This window comes from Cariama cristata, unplaced genomic scaffold (genome assembly GCF_000690535.1).
Source record: "Cariama cristata isolate BGI_N322 unplaced genomic scaffold, ASM69053v1 scaffold5144, whole genome shotgun sequence".
Classification (NCBI taxonomy): Eukaryota; Metazoa; Chordata; class Aves; order Cariamiformes; family Cariamidae; genus Cariama; species Cariama cristata.
Genome location: NW_009611080.1, coordinates 6,272 through 29,741, shown reverse-complemented (window position 1 = coordinate 29,741; position 23,470 = coordinate 6,272). Strand labels below are relative to the sequence as shown.

General features: G+C 49.5%; 1 protein-coding gene across 1 annotated transcript in view; it reads right to left on the bottom strand.

Moving 5' to 3' along the window:
* The window catches only part of LOC104160043 (voltage-dependent T-type calcium channel subunit alpha-1H-like), a gene marked incomplete at both ends in the record, with an annotated part of 42,956 nt that extends 20,026 nt beyond the window's left edge, over window positions 1-22,930 (bottom strand). Inside the window, 5 exons of the mRNA XM_009698096.1 lie at window positions 54-191; window positions 9,493-9,652; window positions 14,796-14,893; window positions 19,632-19,765; window positions 22,820-22,930. Of these exons, the coding sequence (XP_009696398.1) occupies window positions 54-191; window positions 9,493-9,652; window positions 14,796-14,893; window positions 19,632-19,765; window positions 22,820-22,930 (641 nt within the window). The remainder of the gene's footprint in view (window positions 1-53; window positions 192-9,492; window positions 9,653-14,795; window positions 14,894-19,631; window positions 19,766-22,819) is intronic.
* Window positions 22,931-23,470: the final 540 nt, after the last annotated feature.

Sequence of the window (23,470 nt, the reverse complement as noted above, 5' to 3'; positions counted from 1 at the left end):
TGAAGTCAGGGTTGTATAAACTTGGGGTGTAGGAGTCCATGCTCAAGGTGCACTCCACCTTGTACTCCTTCCTGTTTGGGATGTTGGAGCACTTCTGCATGCCGTTTTCACGATGCGATGAGCAGATGAACGGGTTCTCCTCTGCTTCGTCTGTCCGGTAGTACGGATGCAGGAAGGTAAGGTTGTATGTCCTGGAGGGGGAAGAGAAGGATGAGAAAAACCAGTGCATCCCTTGTTTCAGCAGCAGCAGAAGTTACTGGGTTTTGTCCCTGGTTTGGGTGTGTTATTTCTCCTTTTGCCCTTCAGCCCCCTCAGACTAGGGACAGCAAGCCACAGTTGAGATATCAGCCCTCACCTTTGTCTACAAAGCTTTTTGCACCCTGTAAGGCACCAGTGATCTTTCAGTTAAAGCTCACCCTGAGTTTTCCCAAGTGAACAGGGCAGCTGAAAGTTGAAATGAGAGGGTGTAGAGAGAAAAATCCCAGCAGGCCAGGTGCTTCCCAAAAATCTAGGGACTTTTTGGTTTCTATCTATCTAAGGATTTTAAGATAGCTCTTCTGATGCTCAGAACATGCTTCAGAAAAGCTGATGGCAAAGCAGCTTTCCAATAAATTTGCCCCTCAGCACGTCTCTGTGATGAGTGAGCTGAACTTTAACAAGGAGGGACCCAGCCACGGGCCATCTCAAATTCCTTCTGTATTCACTGAAGAAAAGAAAGAGCCCATACTAATGGGAACTGTATGCTTACTGCATATCTGATTTAATTGGCCCAGATAAAGTTTATGGCTCTGTTACAGCTAAGATAAGCAAACGCTCTCATTGCAGCATGGCAGGGATGTGCCTTTTCCCAAGCCATGCTCTCGGGCAGATCAGCGAGCAAGCACAGCCTGGGACTTTTCATGCTGTTTCATTAGCATGGGTGAGACCCACCGACACGCACACTGCTGAAGCACTGCTCAAAAGGAGAAGGTGCAAAGTCCTAGAGCTGACTTTATCTGCTGTGTTCAGAGCTGCAAGGATCTAAGGTGCTACAGAATCAGTCAGGAGATCAGGGAAAATGCAACACACAAATTATATGACCAAGCAAGATGTGGGTAGAAAATAAGCAGGTAATTCAAGAAAGGACAGCTGTATTTTTATCTGTTTCTGAATGTACCTAACTATTGAATAAATTTGGCTCTAATGAGTGCCAAACTAGTGTTATTCCATACAATTGCTTGAAATTGCTCCCTAAAACCCTTGAGTCAAGCAGGAGTCACTCAGCAACTGCAGTTTAAGAGAGCAATTGCTGCAGGGCAGAGCTGAGGGGAAATTAACCCTGAACAACTTTCCTGGGGAATTTGGTTCTCTTCCATCAATGAATTACTTGAGATTGGTGTTGAGGGTTCATCCAGCTTCAGGAATAGGCAAGAGTAGCACATCAGAGGAACTGGGCATTGTTCGCTGGTAATCAGATGTATTCACCAGCTATTCCCCTCCCATCGCACACTATTCCCACACCTCTAGACAGAACTGTAATATCTTTCTTCCCAGTTTCTATGCCTTAGATTCAAGAGACAAGAAGAACTTGAAAAATGTTTTTCCTCCAAGACTACCTAAAAGCCTTCTCCTTCCCCTCCCTCAAATTGGTTTCACTTGGAGGAAATTTCCATATAAAACAAGCCGAAGAAAAGGCTGAGTGCTATGCTTGAGCAATGTTTGCTAGATCAGATACTACAACCAGCAGAGTTTGTCACACAGAGCGGGGTATTGCGGAGGCTTGCAAAGGATTAAAACGCATCAAGGCGCAGGGATGTGTCTGGGAGTGCTACAGACTTTGGCAAAGACAGCTGGGGAACTTGAGAGAAGAAACAAGGCGAGAAGAGATGCCTAAGAAGTAACTTCTAACACACATGTGGCAGGCAGAGCCCCATCAGCTCCATTTTGACCTTAGTGGCTACACTGAGAGGGGTTCAGGTCAGATGCAAAGGGCTCCTGCACCCTCAAATGTGGTGGGGACTGCACCTGGGACATCCCTGCCTGCACCTGCTCCCCCAGGGAGGTTCTGGGAGGGCCCTGCACCTCTGTGACACATGATGCACCCCAGGGCAGAGCCATCCCAGCCTCAGGAAGGACATTTTCCTCTGAAACCTCCAGGTTTGAGAGGCCATGGGTGCATGTCCCACTAGCCTCCTCCCAAGAAACTCAGCAGCAGGTGCTCAGTAGCTCCAAAGTCTTTCAAACAGGACATTGGGGTCAGGGCTTTCTGCACCCTGTGGTGGTGACAGGGGTCTAACACCCAGACCAAGCCTGGACTACGCTGTGCACTGCCTGATACAGCAAAGTAGCATGGCCGCAGGACTCTGGGGTACGAGAGGCTTCATCAGGGCTGACTTCACCACTCCTGAAACCAGGACTTTGTGGATTACAGGCAAAGAGCTATTCTATGAGTCCCTAAGGTGATGGCAGGAGAGGTCTCATTTGATACCTTCTCATCAAAGCACCTGGACCTCCAGCTCAGGCTCAGCAGAGCTCTGCAGTTTTCAAATGCCCGATGTGAGAAGTCATGTAAACTTGAAGCTTTGTCTGTTTGGGTAGCTCAACGCCCAAACCTGGTGCTTGCAGCAGAGATAGCCATAGAGGTGAGTCTCAGACAGCAACCTGCTGAAACTACACCGTGAACACCCAGCCCTGCAACAACCCCGTGCCGTCTTGGGAACATCCCTTGCTCTTTCTGGTTTCCCTTAAAACAATGCTGACCAAGGCTCTTTGACCTGGATGTGCCACTCCAGTGAGATGCTTTTCCAAACTAAATCGATCTTCCAGGAAAACCTGCTTCAGAGCCAGGTGGAGCTGTGAAACTCAGCAAAAACTTCCTTCTTTCACCACCCTGGAAGGAAGACCCCACCACAACACCAGCAGCAGGAGTTTCCTGATCACAAACACCTTTTGGCAGCTGGCAGGACGGGAAGGCTCAGCACATCGCAGCTTGTGGGCCAGTGTAATTAGGATTCTGCCCAGAGCAAAGCTGGACTTGCAGAGGGAGATGGACCATCTGGAGGGATGATTGTGTAATTAGCAGCTATGGCTGCACAAGCTCCTTTCCTGGGAGCAGTTTTGTGTTTAGATGCAGACACACATGTGCCCGTGCCAAGAACATTGACCATGACAGAAGTGCTCAGACAGAACGGCTGATGCATCAGCAGGATGCTCCACTCCGACCTCACCCCCAAGCTCCCCTGCAAGCTGTCTCTCCCACCACGGCACGACATACACAACATTCAGAACCACACGCGACTCCACAGCTGTCTGTCCTCCCAGCTGCGGGACTCTGATACATGTTCATTGTCCCAGATTAATCACCTTTATTTCAGCCTCCAGAGCTGACCTCTGATCTCCAGTCTCTTGATATGCCCACCCCAGCTGGCCAGGGACACAGGTAGCCAGAGAGCAGCGTGTCAGCCAGTTCTGCTGGAGCCCAGGCACCCAGTTTTGTTGGAGGGAAGGAAGGCAACTAAGCTGGGGACCTACAGGACCAATCCCCCTCCATGCAACTCTTCTCTATTCGCTACACATTGCAACTGGAAAGGCCTTTGATGAGCCACATATGCAGATTTGAGAGGCTGCATGTTTCCCATGAGTCACTGCTTAGGAAGCCTCGGGCTGAAGGAGAAATACTGCCTGCAGACACAAGCGCCCTGGGCTGTGATCTAATAAGCTGCGTAGAGAAGATCTGGGCACAAACTCTCTGGAGAGCCAAGAGAACGACACACTTTGGTGGCTCTGGGAGCAAAATAAAACCAGGAAAACAAAGCACAGCTTGACTGCGAAGGGTGGATGAAGCTTGCTTTCATTCTGCTGCTGCCTAACTGATTTTATCCTCCCTTGCTCTGCCTTGCTCATTTTTGCAATTGTCCCCCCAACTCAGTTACAAACTAGAAGTCCTCCCTACGACGGGCCAAAAAATCAGTCGCATTGGGATCACTTTCTGCCCAGCCCTTTTCAAGCTCTTTCCTCTTCCATGTCTGCCCTGGGCACAGAGATACCACGAGCATCCATCCAGCTGGGGAGGTCCCACACCTGCCTGATGCTCTGCCACCACCCAGCCCAGAGGGGCAGGGACACACCAACTGTCAGCATGCACTGCAAATTTAAGTCTTTTTCTTAGTTCCTTGCTTGAAGACCTTTCTGACAAAAAACAAAAAGGGGAAAGAAGGAAGGAGAGCAAGAATGAGACACAAAAGTGTTGCAGAATGAGGGAACCCCCAATATCCACAAAAGAAATTAATTAGCTCTGCCAGGACCATCTACCTCCGCATGCAGGAAAGGTCAATCTGACTTCCTTGTTACTTGCCAACAGGTATAGCCTAAATAATGTATTAATGGTAATGAATCCACTAATCACAAGACCCTTGGGATCCGAGGAAAAGACATGAGAAACTAAGCCCCAGAACGGATCTTGTTATCATATTAGAAAAGATTAACACCCCTTTCTCGGCCAGCTGCCCAGTGAACATCTTTCCCTGGGCTTGCAGCAGCTTTGCAATGTATTTTCCTTTCTCTATCCCTGGGCATGTTCATGTGCAGGAAAGTCCATTCTCTCCCATGCCAAAGGAGGCCGAACAACTATTCTCTGCTCCATCTTCCCCCAGGCTCAGTCCTCCCAGCCCAACCATCCCTTGCAGGACATCATCCACAACCGCTGGAGTACAGCGTGAGTGTGCTGAGCACAATCCTGCTACAGCTTTCTGCAGAGCAGAGGAGGAAAGGGAAAAGGTGGAGGAAACTCAGCACCAAGCCAGATCCATTCCCTCCAAGAGGGGGCTGCTCTCTGGAGGAAATCCTGCTGACAACCCAACGTTGCAGCACAGAACGATACCAGGAGGAGCAATTAAGCAGAACTTAGAAGTACCTTTCAGCCAAACTCAGAGCCGCCTGCCTTGGCTGTATGTGCCTTCTCGCAGCTCTACAAAAGCCAAGGAGCCAAAGACGGTACAATGCCGAGCAGGTACGGAGTTAATCAAGACTGAAGTGCTCACATTATAACTGTCCTGTGGCATTAGATAAATACAAAGCACTTCACAGCTCTCTCCCCTCTCCTGCTTCCAACCCACCGAGTTCCTGAAAAGGCTCCACGAGGGGGAAAACGCTCCTGTGCACACCAGCACACAAGGAGGGAGCAGCCCCAGCAGCAACAACCCAGACAAGCTGGGGGTGACCCAGTTCCTTTATTTACAGCGATAACAGCTCATGATGGCAGGAGGGAACCAGAGGGGCTGCGTGTGGGAGACGCATAGCCTGGCGATCTTACAGATAAACTGCTGGCTTCGCTTGCCCTTCCCATGCATGCATACCGAGCCTTCCTGTCTGACCAGACTGACCAAAAAGGCCCTTTATGAAATGCCTCCTCAAGCTCCTACTGTCAGGGATCTCCTGCACTTACTCACATAGCAGTGGGGACCATCCTGGCACTGCTGTTCCCTGCTGCCGTGCAATGCCAGGGGAAGCACAGCCCGACCCGCGAGCTCCCCGGGGCTGGAAGAGGCGTCTGAGGCGCCGGAGCCCTCCGAGGCACCGCTCTGGTCTCTAGGGCTGGCCGGGAGGTGACAGTTTCTCACATGCCCTGCGCAGCAGTGACCCACTGCAGTTCATCGATTGCCAACTCGCTACTGCAACAGCCCAGTAACTGCCTGTAATTCCTTCAAAGTCACTGCTAAAAGAGAGTCCTTAATAAAACAACGTCCTTCCAGCATGATATTGCATTGCAACAGTGCAATTTTCAAAGAGACAGAAAGCAGATCTTTCCAGTGCGCCTCAAAGTCATCCCCAAATTTCTATCAGAACGTACTATATTTAAAAATAGTTGCTTTACTTGAAGCAGCCAACTTTCAATGGAGATTTAAAAGAAAAGGTTTCCACAGGAAGAAGAATGATAGCGAAATCAAAGTCACTTCCATCTGATGCCTGCTGTAAAGCTGAATGGCCCAGAAAGCTGCTGGCAGCAAGCGTGCAAAGAAGCACGCAGCAGATAAGAAACTGTAATTCAAGCACTGGTGTCTGAGCTCGCTTACATGTCCTTTACTCCAGAAAAACTTTGGGGCTATGACCCTTCCTTGCCTGGCACCCTGCATTGTGTTCAGATGCTCACCCTCACTTTGAAGCAGTTTTGTTTTCATCTGGGAGAGTTTGACACCACCACCAAGGTGAGCCCCATGATCAACTCAGGTCTTCCCCTTTCTGGGGCTGTAAGGAAAATCTGAGCCAGGACCACCACCTGCTCAGCCCTAACCTGGGTGCACAGTGCGCCTGTCCATCCTCCAGCCCCTCACAGCCTGCTGAAGGGCTGGTAAATACATTTTAAGCTGAGAACACCACCACTAGGATTTAGTGGGACTTGGCAGACAAAACTAAATAACCAGAATCTCACTCCCCCATTCCTGCAGAGCTCCATTCTGTTCACTTCTAACCAAAACCACAGCTTAACTTTAATCCTACATCCCCTGGGTGAAGGTTTTGTTGTTGGTTTTGTTCTCTTTGGCAGCTCTCCCTGGAAGGGGACGGATGGTCAGGGCTCTCCAGCACCGATGCCGAGCACAGCAGCTCGGTGCAGGGATGGAGCATGAGGACACAGTGATGGACCCACTCCAATCCAACCCTGGGCTTGACTTTGCCTATATCTCCACACTGTCTCGCAGGCAGACAGCATCCTGCTGCTGGTCAGCAGGACTTGCTAGTTTGGGCCCAGTGTTGTATATTTTGGTCCCCCTGTACAATAGCAGGAAGATGTAACCCTGAAGTGCTTTCCCCGTTACTGCCCCTCTCTGCCTTTTCCCCATATACAACTTGCTGTTAGGGTGTTAAAGACCACTGCAGGGGTGAACCATATCCCGATGCCTGGAACTATTGACTCAGGAGAAAGAATGAATCAGGAACAACAGAAGAGATGGGAATAGTTCCCTCTGGATTCCCCAAAACTTCCACATCAAGCTCCAATCAACCTGGGAGAGCTTCTAGCTGGAAATGGAGGAACTAGTTCATGGCAGCCAGGTTTCTCAGGTCTAAAGCTAACCCAGCAAAACACAGACCAAGACAGTAGCTTCAGTTTGGGCGATGGTAGCAGAGCAACCCGCATTTGTTACACCAATACTGGCACCAGCAGAGCTGGAGTAGCTCTGTCCTGCAACGGAGCTACCCCACGGGCATGCCAGAAGCCTCATTTCTCCACGTTTCTGTGGAATGCTGTCACTTTGTTCACAGTATCCCTGAGCCCATGGCATCAAGCAATAGGATTTGGGCACAATCAATGGAGAGCCCACAGCCACCCAAATTCATCATTACCTGCTGCTGGAGGGGGACCCAGGAACCAGCGCAGAGTTGTGGCGAAGTGGGAAGGAGGAGATCTCTTACAAACCTCTTGCCTCTTCAAACACAGCTCCCGAGGCTTAGCACGGGGAGCCTGACTTCGCCTTCCGTGATCGGGACCAAGACCCTGATAAGAAAATCCTGCGATGCCTTTGATGTTGCTAATGGCCATTACATAACAGCCTGCTTAATATCTGTACTTAGCAAATGTTTCCCCTGTGATTAATTTTAAAAGCTCCACTTTGCAGGAAATCACACAGCATTTTAGAAAGCTGGTCAAAGAGATGAGAAGGACTCGCTGAAGCTAATTACGGCTTTGCACTCCTCGTGCTCAAAGCATTGCCCGCACACACTGCCTGCCCCATGCAACGGAGCACAGCTTTAACACCACTCTCTGGGCTTTTAAATGACAGCTCAGGGGTTACTCTGAGGGACGGAGGGTCTTGGTGACCGGCAAATACCTGCCATGGGCACAGGAGAGAGCTTGCCAGGTTGGAGCACAAAGATGCAGGAGCAGAAGCATATGCACATGGCAGCTTTATCGATTTTCTGCCTGTCAGCATCTCTGATGGGATGAGTAAGTGCCATCAGAGACGGTCTGCAGTACAGAGAAAGGCTCAGAGAGCTGAAAGCCACAGGACTAATCAGTGAGAGGTAGGAAGAGGACCTGGGGCAGAGCTGAAGGATAATCTCTGCTTGTCTTCCAGGCACAATACAAGTTGTAGACAGCAGACAATCACAAACAGATATAATTACAGGCTCTGTCTTCTCTTACCGAGCTAGAGTTGCCCTAATTACCTGGTCTAAGGCATTTCCTCACCTCTGAGCCACTGACATCTTCAGCAGTCTCTGTCAGGAGCCCTTCGGAAGGATTTTCCCAGGCAGACCTCCCTTTTCTGTGGAAGCTTGCAGGCTGCACTTGGTTTTCCTCTTTTGTTTTGTTGATGGGTTTTAAGGTGTGCCCTCACATTGCACCTCTGAAGGGGCAAGTGCCCAACAGCCCAAGCTCAGTATCATGCGGAGGGACTGCTGGGGAGCAGTAGTCCCCGGGCTGCCCCACGCCAGGAGCTGAGAGTCATCCCAGTGCCAGCACCACCTGCACAGACAGATGCTGAACACAGCAGGCAGAGCCCAGAGCTGGCAGCAGGGTCCCTTCAAAGCCCCAGAAATGGCAAGTGACGAACCAGATCCAGGACCCACCCAGGGAACTCAGGCAGAAGGCAAAGAAACCAGGAACAAAGACAGAGCTGCAGACAGGCACATCAATAGCACAGCTCAAAGCAGGACTAAGAGCCACAGGCTGAGCTTAAATAGAGCTCCTGGGCCCTGGGCAGGGTGGGGGTGCCAGGTGAGACTCATCAGGGCAATTAAGGCCTATTAGCACCCTCAGCACCTGGCAGGGATGCTGGTCCATGCAACTGCCTTGCTTAGAACAACCAAAACTAAAGTTTGCATCAAAAAGAGCAGGTGATCAAATGTGCTGCCCATCCCTGATGCCCGTGCCAGGCTGAGAGCACTGTACTAACGTCTTTAATGCCTTTCACATCAAGCTTCTTACCTTAATACACTGACAAAGATTTATTTGTGTGTTTCAGCAGCATCTCCATGGTGTTGTCCCTACCAGCATGCAGACCACCTCATCAACCCCCTGCAGGTGGTGTGGTGTGCTAGGTGACCTCCCAGACCTGTACGGTTTTGGGAACTGGCAATTTTAGGAAAGCTGTAATGCTTTTGTTTGTTCTAAATCCTTAAATTCCCAGAATCAGGGATCTCAGCTTCCTCAGACAGAGATAATCCAAACCACTAACATCCTTGTCCTTCAGGTGCCGAGAGAAGACACAAAAAAGCCACTCCAAACCCCCAGTAACTTGCTGACAAGTGGGTTTTTTTCACACAAAAAGTACTTAGCCAGACTCAGAGTCCTGAAGCCGGCAACCTTGTGAATCAAGATGACAGCCCAGTTAAGAGCTGCCATTGCGGCTGTGCGGCACGGCCACGTCGTGCTCTCATCCACAGTGCTGCTGGATCCAGCCCGGGCTGCACCCTGGCTGGGTGCTGCCGACGACTGGGGTTTCTCTAGCAGGGGACAGTGAGAAAGGAAGAAAAGGTGGAGAAAGGAAGAAAAAGCAGAGATTTTTTTGCTGTACTTACATTGCAAAATTCCTGTCTAGGAAACACCTGTTTCTCAGCAGGCCTGCCCAGAGCTGCACACCGACAATCCCAAAGATGAAGAAGACAAAGAAGCACAAGAGGAGGACGTTGCCTAACATAGGCAGAGTATCTAACAGCAGGGTGACAAGTATTCGCATACCTGTGGGGAGAAGGAGAAAACAGGTTAGAGGAGCCCTTTGATGGGGAGAGGGCGAATGCCACACCATTCCCAGCTTGGATGTGCAGCCAGTGCATCCTGGGCAGAGGGACTGGGATGTTTATGTTTTCCCCTAAACTGTAAGGCTGAAAAGGAAGGTAAAGAGTGCAAAAGGCTTAGCAGCAACTGGGAACAAACAGCGTGTCTCCTAAGGGTGGACTTAAGGGTGGGATTTTCTGATGTTTTCAGTAACACAGCACTCGACAACACAAAAACATGGGCAAAGCTGCAAGACAGCCTTTCCTGGAGAAACGCCCCCACAAACCATCAGCCTCCCAAGAAATTGTCAAAATATACATTTATAAACATATCGAACCTCTCTCATTAATCACACAAATTGTTCCCCTAAACAATACAGAGCCTCGCGTAAGATGATCACTGTGGCTCTTCTGTGGGCTTCCTCCGTGGACAACTCCTCCTCCACGGAGGACTCCTCTCCTTGCTGGCCACAGTGCTGCCAAGCAGGGGAGGCAGGGGAAATTTTGACTTTTTTGAAGGGGGAAAGCAGGATGCAAATGTTTCTTCCTCTAAGGAAAGCTCTCAGTTCTGCTCCCTTCCCCTCCTCCTGCAGAGCCTGCCAGCAGACCTTCCCAGCTGGTCCCGCACCTCTCTGCAAGGCTCCCTGCGAACCCGTGGGCAGAGCAGGGGCTCCCCCAGCACCTTTGCTGCCAGGGAAATGCTGATTTCTGTGCAAGCTCTTGCATCCTAAATAAGAAGCTTGAGGAATGAGTCAACCTTGCAGATCCTCAGCGAACCCTTGCATCCCCGTCCAGCATGTTGCCAGCATCGCTGCCCAGAGGAGACTGGGCAAGGAGGCAGGGACTGGGCTGGCATCGAGGGGCTGCCCCGTCTCACACGTCAGGGCACCTTTAAACTCAAGGATAAAACAGGAGCAAAAAGGGAATAATGACTTGCAGCTCAGCAGTTCAATAGAGGTTAAATGAACCTCTGAGACACCAACCAGCCATCATTTCAACAGCTGATAGTTGATGAGAGGAGAACTAATGAAAAGAGGAAGAGACAAAGACAAATGCTAAATTACAGAAAAGAATAAAGCCAGAAACTGAGTCTCAGGAGCCTGGCGTTCAGCAGAGAGCAGGGCTCAAGTTTATGGCATGGTGGAAATCAATGCAGCTGCTGCGTAAGGCGACCCTCCTGCCTTTGGAGGCGTTTTATCCCACTAAAATTCTGCTCTGCAAACACCTTTTCCTGCCTTCCTGTGTGGAGCCTTTTCTCCCTCCATTTCCCCTAGCAGGATGCTGCTCTCCATTACTCATCCCGTTTGAACAGAGTGGCATTTACACTGACGCAGTCTCTCTTCCCCCACCAATTTCCACACTGGCTGCTTCCCTCAGCCAGCTCCCAAGTCATGCCTGATGCCTCTCCTGCTAATTCAGTGATGATGCTGGGCTGCAGCCTGGCATCTGTAGACCCCAGGGATGGGTGCTGGGAGGAGCAGGGTTTCCAGTAGAGCAGTGCCCATCCAGCCCGGCACCTCCCAGGCCACGGCAGGCAATGCTGGCAGGATCTGGAGCCCCGTCACGCCGCTTTACCCACCTCCTCATGTTGCTCTGCCAGCGGAAATGCAACCCAGCCAAGCAGAGCCAAAGTCGACGTTACCTTGTCAGCGCAGTACGAGTGGATAAACCACCCCGGCCAAGAAGTCTGTGCTAATAAACAATTAGGTGTGAGTAATAACCTCTGCATCCCAGGGCAAAAGCCTTTCAAGGTCTCCATGCCCAGCTGCATCTTGGCTCCGGCGTGGTTCCCCGCTGCTGGCGCTGGCAGAGGATGCATCTCTGGAGGAGCCACGATCCCAGTGCCCAGCCCTGTGCCAACCCCGCCGGCTGCCCTCCAAACCCTGTCCCCATGCCGCCCTGGCGCCAATGCCACCCTGCGGGGAAGGGACACGGCATTGGCAGCCAGGCCGTGTCAGCAAGCGCCACGGGTGGTGCGGGATGCTGGCCAGCATCCCTGCCATCCCCTGTAACCGCAACGCCGGCGCCAGCCGCGGGTACACATCGGCCTCTGCTCCAAACACGGGAGGGAAAACCCAGAGCTGGAGGCAAATGGGCCTTTGATTTTGTTAAGCTTATTCCCAACATGTGCTGTCATTGTAAGCCCCCCAGGAGCACACCTCATGGCATTGCCCTTCAGACTTTCCTTGCAAATCTATCTTTGGAAAAGCAGAAAAGACCCACTAATTCCCACTGGAAAGAGGATGCTGGGCTTTTCTTCTTTTCCCACCCCCTACTCTCACTAATATCCTCGCCTTCGTTTTCCCAAAAATGGTTAAAATTTATCTCCCTGTGCCAGACAACTTTTTTCCGCTCAGCTTCTTTTGGTATTTTGGGTTGTTTAGTGGCACCATTCTCAAGATTGAATCCATCTGTTCGCTATCCGCTAAGGGTGCTCTGGGCTCGCAGCAGAATGTCAAGTGTGCCATGGGAAAAGAGCACGAGCATCGGTTAGGCTGAAATAAGGATCAGGATTTCTTTTCGTTCCCATTCCATGTGATGCCTGGTTTAAACCACATAGTAGAGAAATAAAAATAAAGCAGTGAAATGGATTTGAAAGAAACAGTGACCACTACTAAAAAAAACCCCTAACTACAGCCCCTGCCAAACATATAAATTGCAGGAATTACATTTTTCCAGTCATTTTCAAGGAATAATTTCTAATAGAGATGATGTTTTTATTGGCCAGGGTTCTCTTTTCTTTTCTTTTCTTTTCTTAACAAATAAAATAAAAATGAAATAATCTTGCGGGTGAATTTATTGTGCCTGGAAGCGAAGAGCTAATAGCACTGGCTGGAACCCAGGAAAGTGCCCAGGCATCAGAGGGATAAATCGCCAGGCTATTTCTCTCGGGTCCCTGCTTCCCCTGTGCTGTGACTGAACACCAGGCTTGTCTCTTCTGACCCAGCCGTAATTCGTGTTTGCTCAACGTCCTTTTGCCTCTGCCACTGAGCCGAAAACCCTGTGCGGTGGCCGGAGGAGCGTTGCTGTCCCAGCGCTGGGGACGGCATGGACGGGGCTGAGCGGGACCTGCTGCCGTGCTGCTGCCTGGGATGCGGTGGATGCGCGAGGTAATCCCCCAGCTAAGCTGTAGCATCCTCATGGATGAAAGACTAGAAATGTAACTCTGTTATTACCGGAAACTGCAAAAATACAACAAAATAGAGGGTTGTCACTACCCATTTTCTGCAGACCCTGGATTATATCAGTCTTCAACAGTAAAAGTAGCGATGTTAAAAGTGGATGGAGTTAGCGTCTCGTAAACAAGCAAAGTCTGTGCTTATCTGCCCTCCAGTAACTGAGATACTTCTAAGAATACTAATCCTGCCCTGGCACTTGTTCAAGACACTGGTAGTGTTGTAAGACCAGCCTAGCTGCTCGTCAAGTTGGGCAACTCCACTCCAAACACGGATTGAGCTCTTGGGATTTAATCTCACATCCTAGTAATAAAAAATTGAATATTTTCTATCGCCTGTAAATAAAAAAATCAAAGTGGCAAGTGTAGCAGAAGACAGCCTAAAAGGCTTACTTCAAAGCTCCGATATCAGACTCGTAAGGAAGACAAACACAAGCTGGACCCAGACCAAAATTTCACCTAGACTTGGAGGCATTCGGATCCCTGGGCCTCGGTTTAATAGGCATGTAAATCCTTAAATTCCCCCAGCTTCGGCTCTCAACCCAGGTGAACCCCAGCTTGAGACCCCCACTATTTCAAGGGAGAGCTACAAAGGGATTCGTGGATTTAAATAACTTCAGAGCGAGCCTGATCCTCACCCCAGCCTGAAACCTTGGCAGGGCTCTGAGCCGAGCACGTGCCAGTGTCCCTCCGCTCCTTCCCGTCCCAGCGAGGCCACGGAGCCACCGCGCTCAAAATCCTGGGGGAAAACTTTGTGTTGTGCTTTCGGGCTGCTCTGAAACCCTGGTAACAAAACTTCATTAGGAAAACAAAGCTCCGAAGGGTTTCATGGTCCCTTTTAGCCTCTCGTTTCTTTTTGTCTTGTTTTTAACATCTAATGATGTCACTGTCAAATTTACAGATTTTTTTTTTTCTTTTTTAAAGAAAAATCTTGACGAATTTGAGCTCAGAGAGACTCCTGTGCGTAAACATCCATCTGTTCCCTTGCATGTTCAACTGAGGTACTGGAACCGAAACCCTTCTGGGGGAGTTTGTTTTGCTGTCCCTAGATGCGCCGACACGATGGGCAGGATGTTCAGTGAGGACCGGTGGGGCTGTGTCATTCCAACGTGCTTTTAAAAAAAACAGGAAATGTCCTTTTTTTTTTTTTTGCAAGGAACCTCTATGATTTCCATACAATGCTGTTGCATTTTGAATTGAGTGGATTTTGGTTAAAAAAATGATGAAGCCTCTATGAAATTAGTACCTCGCAAAGGATTGTTCAGCAGACGGCTGATTCTGGCAGGAAATTATTTCAACTTGTTGGTTCGTCTTTCAAATTGGATTTAGAAGACAAGCAGCTGAAGCCACTTGAAAATGGATTTAGGGGCCACTTGAACTTTCTATCATGGATGAACCCAATTTTGTTCTACATGACAGCAAACCCTTTGTGGTATTTTACCAGCAATGGAGGCTGCTGCGCTTCTAATCCTGAACACAAAGAAATGGAAAGACCTTAAATAGCTGAGAAGGGAAAATGAACCCATCCAGGGCAAGAAGATTCTTCCTGGAACTGACCTTTCCCCTTTCTTTATAGGAACTTTGCTATTTAATTTGCACTAGGAGCAGAGAGTTACCTGCCTCAAGAGAGTTCACAAAAATGCTGGAAAACAGCCATGAAAATTTGGCCCCCCCAGGTATAAAATCTACTCCCTTGCCCTTTAATAACACTGATAATCATAATAAATGATCTCTAATTGCCATTAAAAATTAAAATAAATGAACTTGCTCTCAGCAGCAGCAGAGTAGACTACTACTGCAAGGCTTAGCAGGCAGAACGCCAGCTGGTGTGGCTTTAACCCCCTGCTTTTCCCAGGGGGGACCCAGGCAGAGCCGGAGCTGGAGCCGGCCAGCCCGGCAGCGCGGCTGCGGTGTGGACGCAGGCGTTACTTACTTGGGACCCTGTTAATGGCTCGTAGCGGCCGAAGTACCCGGACAGTGCGGATCGCAGACAAACTCACGTTGTGTCCATCCAGAGAATACTCCATCATGCTGTGGGGGAAAGAGGAAAGGCGTCAGGACGTGGGATGCTCGGTCTCTGGGGATGAGGGTGCTGAGACCGCCCAGGGTTGGGGCTGTCGCTGCCTGCGCACTCGGGGAGCCATAGCCCAGGCTTGCAAAAGCACCCACTCTGTGTTTGCAGCTCATAATGTGCATCATGCTGTCAGAGGGGGATCTAAGGGATATTTCAGGCTCTAAGAGACTGAAAATACCCACACGGGCAACGATGGTGCAAGGGCTGGCAGGTAGACGTGCTCCCAGGCTAATGGGCTGCAGGCACAGGTAACACGTCGGAAAGCAGGGCTTGGCACGACAAGGAGCTGCAAAGTCGGGGCCATGGACATCGGGGTAGAGAGGGAGCCCCCAAGGATCTGCTCAGCGCCTGCAGCCGGGCTGGTCTCCCTTGCCGTCAGCGTACGGAGCTCCGGCCGGCGGCACATCTGCAGCCTTCCCGGGGAGACTACCGCGCAACCCCACGCAGCTCTAAGTCAATAAGATGTTTCTGATATTATATCCCCTACTAACACCCCAGCGTATTTTCACGCCAGCTTATCTCTCCCCCTATGACAAAAATGTGAATAACCAACAAATGATGTTAAAGTAGTTTGGTTTCCATTTTATTATTAAGAATAGGGAACATTTACTTTTTCATGCTCCGTCTCCATTTCACATAAACATTTCTCTCTCGGGCTGGGAAGGACATTAAGTCAAGTCAGTTTTCTTGCTCTTTTATAACAATGAGTGGCAAATGTGTGTAGTGTTGTTTTTTTAATGGGGTTATGGCTAGTTAGCATGGCTGTAATTACAATTTATGAGTTTGACTACAGGGAAGCACTTGTAAATATGTCACAAGTCTCTCACCACGCCTGTTCAAATAACATAAAGGCATCAAAAGCAACCCTGCGAGCAAGCTGTTGGATCCCATGGAGAAAGAGCTTTTGTTTTGGTGTCTTAAAATAAACAAACAAATATGGAAGGAGGAAGGCCAATATGAGCTGAATTGCTGCAACCAGGCAGTTCAGAAGCTTCAGTGGAAAGAGAGATTTTCAAGTGAAGCATCCTGCAGCCAGGATGGACCAAAATCATTACGTGCCATCAAGAAGGAACAACCGAGCGGACTGAAGCAACACCTGCATGGATTTCAGGCAACAGCAGAGGAAAGTTTAGTTTTGGGCCAGCCTTGCTCAGGCGCATCCATCTCAGTCCGCATGCCTGTGCACTTGCACTTCGTATTTGACGCCTTGCCCTGCTCTACAAAGTTTGATGGGGAATATCTAGATGTTCTGATGTTTGCTTCTCTTTTGTCTTTGTCCTGAAGCTGTTCGGTGTAACCTCGCGATATCACGGGCATTGCACTGAGGTGACTTTGTCCCATTAGCCTTAATTTGCTGTGCAGACGCCCTGGTGATTTTGAGCTGTTTTTAGCGATAACCTTCCAGAGATATTTTTTTTTTTTTTCCCAGAAGTAGTTAGTGAGTCTTTATAAATCAAAAACCACCTTAAAACTTGTATGTAGGAACTGAGCCAAACATGATGAATAGCTTTAAAACTCAGCACGGCACCAAAACAGGTTTTAAATCTAACGCGTGTTCATTAAGCAGCCGGAGCAGAGCAGTGGGAAGCAGCCCGGAGCCACACGAAGGACCACACAGTGGGAAAGCCATCGGAAATGCCCCTTCACACCTGCGTCGGGGGGCCTGGAGCCAGCACCAGGTGTCTGCTCTAAACAGACCTTGGAGGAATAGACAAAGCATTGTTTAAAGTCCCTGAAGTGAACAGTGCCGAAGCCTGAATCTGTTCACTGGCCTGGTCTCAATACAGCACACTCACAATTTATCGGGTGGCTGCGTAAGTGGATTTTAGTGTAACTGATACAGTTTTTTAACTGCTAATAGCATGTAAAAGGAGTATGAAATGCTCCAGTGGGAGCTGGTTTTGTACTCCAGAGAGCACATGCAACTATTAGCCTGTTAAAGGGCCAACTTCTGGGACCTCACTTTTACTTGGCCCTTGGAGTTTCAATGGGGCTGATAAAAGATGACTAATCCAGGATTTGGCCTAGGAAACAGACTTTCTGACCCTAATACCTTGGACTTCTGTGATACTCCATTTAGGATTTGAAAGTAAGTCTCAGGGGGATCTACATAGCCCACCGAAGCCAACCTGAAACACTTGATGGGATTCCAGATCGGACGTTCTACAAACAGTGAAAACATTTGAAATCTTCATGAAAAAGTCAAAGGTTTCTTTGTCAAGGCCAAGCTTGAGGTCTTGTTCTCATATCACCCTTGTAAACCAAGAGTACCCTGGAAATGCCTGACAGAAACTTGCTGGAGCTGGAAGTTTTAGGTATGCAGGGAGCAGAGCTCTGGGTGGACTGGCACTTGGTAGGCGACTCGCTACAGCCTCTGGCTACTGAAAAAAAGGTGGCACAAGCCTTTGCGATGTCTTCTACCATGAACAGTTTCCAGTCCTTCAGCTGTCAAGTTAAAGATGTCCAAAGTGTATCATATGAGCCTGCAACGTCTCCAGGGACTGGATGCACAAGATACCTCTCTGGTTTCAGCTCTTGTGGACAACATGTTGGATGCTTGGGAAATGCTTTCAACTTGGCTGCTGGACAGACTGAAAGGTTGTAAGCTCCATTCGGTCTGAAATTTTTCAGGGTACAATTCTCAGGCGAGCAAAACATGAAAGGGCTTTCAGTGCTGGAACAAACTTCAGACACAATCTGTTGCTAGAGGCAGAAGATATGTTTATTTTGTAGTTTCCCTGCTTACCCTCCACTTTCTTTGGTACACTTGCTAGTAAGCCAAATCAGCTTACTTGAAGAGACCGAATGGGACAAACAAAGCAGGCAGCACTGCCTATCACTTGTTTCCCTTCTTATCAGAAAACGCCTCGTATTAACTTCATCACATCCATCCGCTTGCTGGAAAAAGCAACTCTTGTTATTCCAGTAGCACGCTCCCTGGTAAAACCACCTCCAGTTTTAGGAGCAGACACTGGATCCAACGGTGGTGATGGGAGAGGTGAAGAACCCCAGCCCAGCGCACAGCTTTTCCTTGCCCTCCACCAGCGTTGTCCGTCAGCGCAGCTCCCAGACCAGCCTCTCTTCTGGGAGATGGGAAATAATGTCACAGGTATGGCTCAAATACACCCAAAGTCATCCGGATCAGCCAGAGAGGGGGCCGTTCCTCTTCTCATCTTCAGCCTCAGTAAGGCCAGACTGGCAGCAGGGCTTCCCGTTGGGGTCTCCTGGTGCTTCTGCAGTTTTAATTCTTCTCAAACATATGCCAGCCACGGAGGGTGGGGAAATGCCCTGGAAAACTACCAAATTGACTCACCGGCCACCTTCCCCCTCGTCCCGGGTGCTATGCGAACAAAGATTCTGGTGCCAAACCTGGCTCTGAGGCATGAGCAGAGGGCTCAGCCTTTCTGCCTGCATGTGCTATTTTATTCTCCCGCTTCGCTGGGATGATCTGTTTGATGATGTGGGGAACCTCTGCTCGCCCATCAGGAGAGCTCATCCTGCAGGTTCAGCGTGGGGAAACACTGTTGGCACGGTGGGTATGGATGGGAGATCTCTGATCCCAAGTTCCTCCTGCAACCACAGCCTTGCTCTTCCCCTATTACTTCTGCAGCGGCTTTGGAAAGAAAAAATAATAAACTGCTGCTTTTGTTGTCCCTGCTGTTCTTTCCTGGGCTGTAACCGCACACGGGCTCAAAGAAAGCTCTGCTCAGGAGAGCTCATGTTTTATTCAAACCAGTAAGGCCACTCCTAATTGTATTCCAGACAAATAACGTGGAGCAAAACAAAACTCCATTAGTGCCGTGAAGATTGTACATCACCAATGTAAGGGTAAAAATGCTCCAACATATTGCAAGAATGTTCTAATTAACCCCAGGCTGGTCATTATAAACCCAGGAATTCAGAAATAAGGCAGAGCTCTGTAATTAATGCAGTCTATCCCTTTCTAGGGTATACTAAACAGGTAAGAGAGCCTGGGGTTTCTAAAATCCATTCCTTTATAGAAAAAAGTTTTAGACTTGCCAAGCTTTTAGTCCACTCAGTTTTGCTCTATGGGTGTGAGGGAACTGGTGACATAAGCACCCAGATCTTCCTTATCTCTGTTTATTAACACATCCTGCACAAAAAAGCAGCTGTAAGAGACAGTATTAAAACGCCAGCCGAGCAAAGTTTACAGGAGGCATTTGTATGCACTTGTAATTTGGGTCAGCTTCTGGCCAGCTTCTTCCACCGGGATTTCAACCTTCTGAATCAGATTTTGGGGCTAGATTCTCCTTGTTTGGCCAATTTCTGCCCCTCGGCCTCACTCTAATGGTGTCACATAGCAGGAGCGGGGCTGAGCTGCTGTGTGCTTTTCCACCCGTTCTGGAGACAGCAGTCTAAACTGCGAGCACTGGGACATACTGGCCATCGCAAGGACTAGATCCGCGTGCGCTTGATTTGACAGAGATGACACTGGTGAAAGGATTGCTACTGAAAACCCAGTGGCTTTTACCCTGACATTCATACCCCGCTCCATAATCCGGCGTGGTTGTCCGTGGTGAAACCAAATGAGACTTAGGAGACTTTGCCTTGGCTTGAGCCTGGCAGCTTTCACAAGACGTTATGAAAACCAGTCAGGACAAGCTACAGATTTGGCTCTCTGGGGTTTTCTTGCTTTCACCGCAAAGAGCAAATTTATGAGGTTTTGTTACTGACCCCGCCATCACGATGAAGAAGTCCAGGCGATTCCACGTATCTCCAAGGTAACACTTCTGCCCGAAGATCCCCAGAGCCACCATCTTGATGACCATCTCCACCGCAAAGAAAGCGAAAATGAAGTCGTCAAATGCCTGGAGACCAGTAAAAGATTATTACAGTCAGTTCTGCCGTGCTCTCTTATCAGGGAAAGGGAAAGCAGAGACACGCGTGCTCCCACCGCAGAGGCACCCTGCATACCCTGGCAGATGCTGTGAGGCAAAGCACTGGTACCGAAGTGCCACCTACTGAACCCAGAAATAAAACCTGCAATACCTGATGGGTGATGGCAACCCCTGAGCGTAGCTCCTGGGTCAGTCCACTGCCTGCGAAGCATTAACAGCTTCTGTTAATCTACCGACAAAGATACAAGGACATCACTGTTGTACAGGCTGGGTAATTTTCCTGGCGTTTAAAGCCTACGCACTCAACAGCAACTTCTGGTTGGGTCCGTGAGGGCTCAGCAACTTGCAGCAGAAGGTGCGTTTCCAGACTGGGCAGCTCATACCTCCTAGAAAGAATTTGTCCCATCTAACACAGAGGGGATGTGCTTCACCTCTGATGCCTTCCTGGACTCCCAAAGGGACCAGGTTCCTACCCACAGACCCAGACCCAGCTGGGGGTGAAGGTGCACATCAAGCAGAGGTTGAAGCAGTAAGTCTAAGGGCAGTTCTGCTGCACATGAGGAATGACTGGAGCGGTTCCTCGTGGTGCAGAGGCTCAGGGCATCCTGTTGGCAAGCCTGTGTGCCCAGCGCAGGAGTCTCTTGATGAAGGTCAAAATTTTGGGTTTTAGATTATTAGATAAAATAAAGGTGTGCAAATTAATCCATTGCTGCCCTATAGAACATGCCTCAGCCTTTACTTAAGGAATGACTTCTGTAGGGTAGTGGGGACTTGGACAGCGGTGATTTCTCCAGCCTTACTGGAGACTACAGGTGCATGCGTGAAATGTGGATGGACTTGAAGATACCATGAAATGGACCCTGTTGTAAATATTCTTCAACATGTTGCCTGTAAACTTGAACATCAGGACGTACAGATTGTTTTTATATCACGTGCAGAGGCTTGGTTGTTTTGAATGACAGACTTGGTAAAGCATAGGAACTTCTCGACCTACAGACATGACTGCTGCTGCCCAAACCACTCTCTTAATGACCATACTGTTTGCTATTGTGGCTCTGGCACTTCCATATTGAGGCCTGAATGGATTAATGGTAAAATTAACAGAGCACCCAGATGGAAGCCAAGTTCCCACTGCACATCCATGTACCTCTGCCTGGCTGCGTGTGAGCACCAGCTTCTCTGGCTGTTGGCTCTATCAAACAACCTTTCCCTTGATAAACTACACTGAAGTTTTGCTCCATTATTTCAGTTCATTTATTAACTGGCACCTGAATGCCTCCATAAAGAAGTTCAGGCTTTTCTACCTCATGTTCTGGCTTCCATTCCCTCCTGCAAGCTGTGACAGCATAAGGGATAATGATGGCTTTACTTGCAGCCCTTTTCTACCTACAAACCCTTCAGGATAACACTTTGGGTTTTGCAAATATACGTTGTAATCATTAAGCCGGTATCAGAAACCAAATTCAGCGCCTTGGCTACTCGCAGACATATGAGTGTCTATTCTGAGGAGGACAGACAGTACAAACTGTGTGTTTGCACCTGATTAAATTCTGAAAAAAAGGAAGGAGCATTCAATAATGCCACGTCCTCGTCCAGACAGGATTCCCTTTGTGTGCCTGGACATTTCGGCAGGGATGGGCATCCTCCAAACAAAGTCCCACGTGGGTGAATACATGCAGAAAAACAGCAGACACGTGGAGTGTAACCTTTCAGCAGAGATCGGACACTTTCTGATGGGCTCTCTGGGGATAGCTTAGCCCATAGCTGCCTGCAGGGTGACATTTTCTGGTGAAGGAGATGAGGGACTAGTTACCGATGGGTGCTCTGCTTCACATCAACCTGAACCTGACCCTCTGAGATGATCCCTATGCTGGATGCCTCTGGTGGCAACAGGCTCTCCAAAATTGATGTCATTCCATAACAAACCTCTCGTGGCTTCTCAATTCATCTGGTTTATTTGGCTCTGCATTTAACAGATCCTCTTTTAAAGTTGAAAGAGGGTTTGATGATAAACTCTGCTATTCCTGGCATTTGCAGGCAGTTCTGGACCAATCTTTGAAAGAGGTTGGTTGGAAGGATCCCACTGGCCTTCCCGTATGGCTGAAACGCTCAAAGGGAAGTAAAGCAGCAGATCTGTGCGGGATTCGAACGAACCAAGCCCGTTACGCTACCGCATGTCGGTAGTCCCTGCCTAGGTTGATGTAATGCATTAGAAACAAGGGAAGCTGGTTCCAAGCCTGGGAACTGAGTTGCTGCAGGAAGCCCAGCGCCAAGGTGCAGCCCACACACCAGATGCTGCCAGGATGTGCTTCCAAAATGAATCCTGCGGGCATATGGCAGCGAGGGGATTGCCAGGACGCAGCGAGGGATGAGGTGACAAGCGTAATGCCCCACTACGCTTGGGATGGCCAACAAGGGTCTGTGAGCTTTGTACGGGGATGCGTTTCCCAAAGGTCAGTTCTCCTGGCACGTGGCAATGCTGCACCTCAGCTGGTGGGCTCTGCTGCGCAGGAGAGCAGGCAGGGGCTCGTCCCGTGCTTTTTTGTTCACGAAGAAGGGAATGAAATGGCAAAGTCCCCAGCGCCGTATCGCACAGACCAGACTGCAGCAATCCAAGAGATGCTGGCAGTGAGCTGGCTGGGGTGGAACCGACTGATTGTGAGCAAAAGGTTCCCCACAGCATTGGCCAACCTGTAATTAAAAAGTGTTCAACACCTCCGGTGGGAGCCAGATGCCCAGTTTTGAGCGCCTCTATCCTTATTAAATGTGTAGAGAAAGGATCTTGCTGGGGTAAGTGCAGATCAGCCAGCCTTTGGGTCTCACCTAGGGCCATGGTAGCAGGTCTCCTCAGAGGATAGGCTTTGCATGCCGAAGTGTGGCTTATTGGAAAAACCACCCCTATGGGAAGAGCTTCCATGGCTAGATCCTAGGGAGGAGGGACGAGATGGGGGTCCCAGCTCCCAGGACGGCCACCCCCCTGCACCCCACACATCCCAGGCAAGCGGGGCAGCATGGGATCCTTACCTCCAGGATGGTGCACCGCTCCGACTGGCACTCCACGTCCTCGCAGGGCTGGAACATGCCCAGGGTGACGCAGTTCAGGAGGATGACCAGCATGCTGACGTGCTCGAACCAGGTGAGAGGAAGGTGTTAAGGAGAGCACACGCTTCAGTGGCCATCGGGAGAGGGGAAGCTGAGGCACCGTGCTATTTACACATCAAAAAGCCTTCACTCCTTGCATAAGTGAAGAAGAAAATATCACCAAAGATCCCAGAGTTGCTAAGGTTTGAAGTTTTTGGTAAGTGAGGAGAGGGCCTTGGAAAGGGTACTCCTGTTGAGATGAAGGGACAAAGGATGCCCTTCACTTCCTACACAGCAGCAAAGCCAGAGAAGTGCATCGAGGCGCAGGGCTACGCTTTCCATCTCAAGTTCCCCCCACCCCAACCTCTTCTGTTCTTCATGTATGCCCAGGGGCACCTGAGAGCATAGCTGCCTCTGTCCTCCTCCCACCACAACTTTCATCTCCAGATCTCAGAGTTTTAGCAGTGAATCACTAGCGTTAACTTTTTCACTGCCAAGCTAAAGAAACCAAGAAAAAGAAAGATCAATTAATTCAGGCACCATCACCACCAGAAACTCGGCTGGTGCCCGGTTCCTTGCTCCAACCAGTGAGGT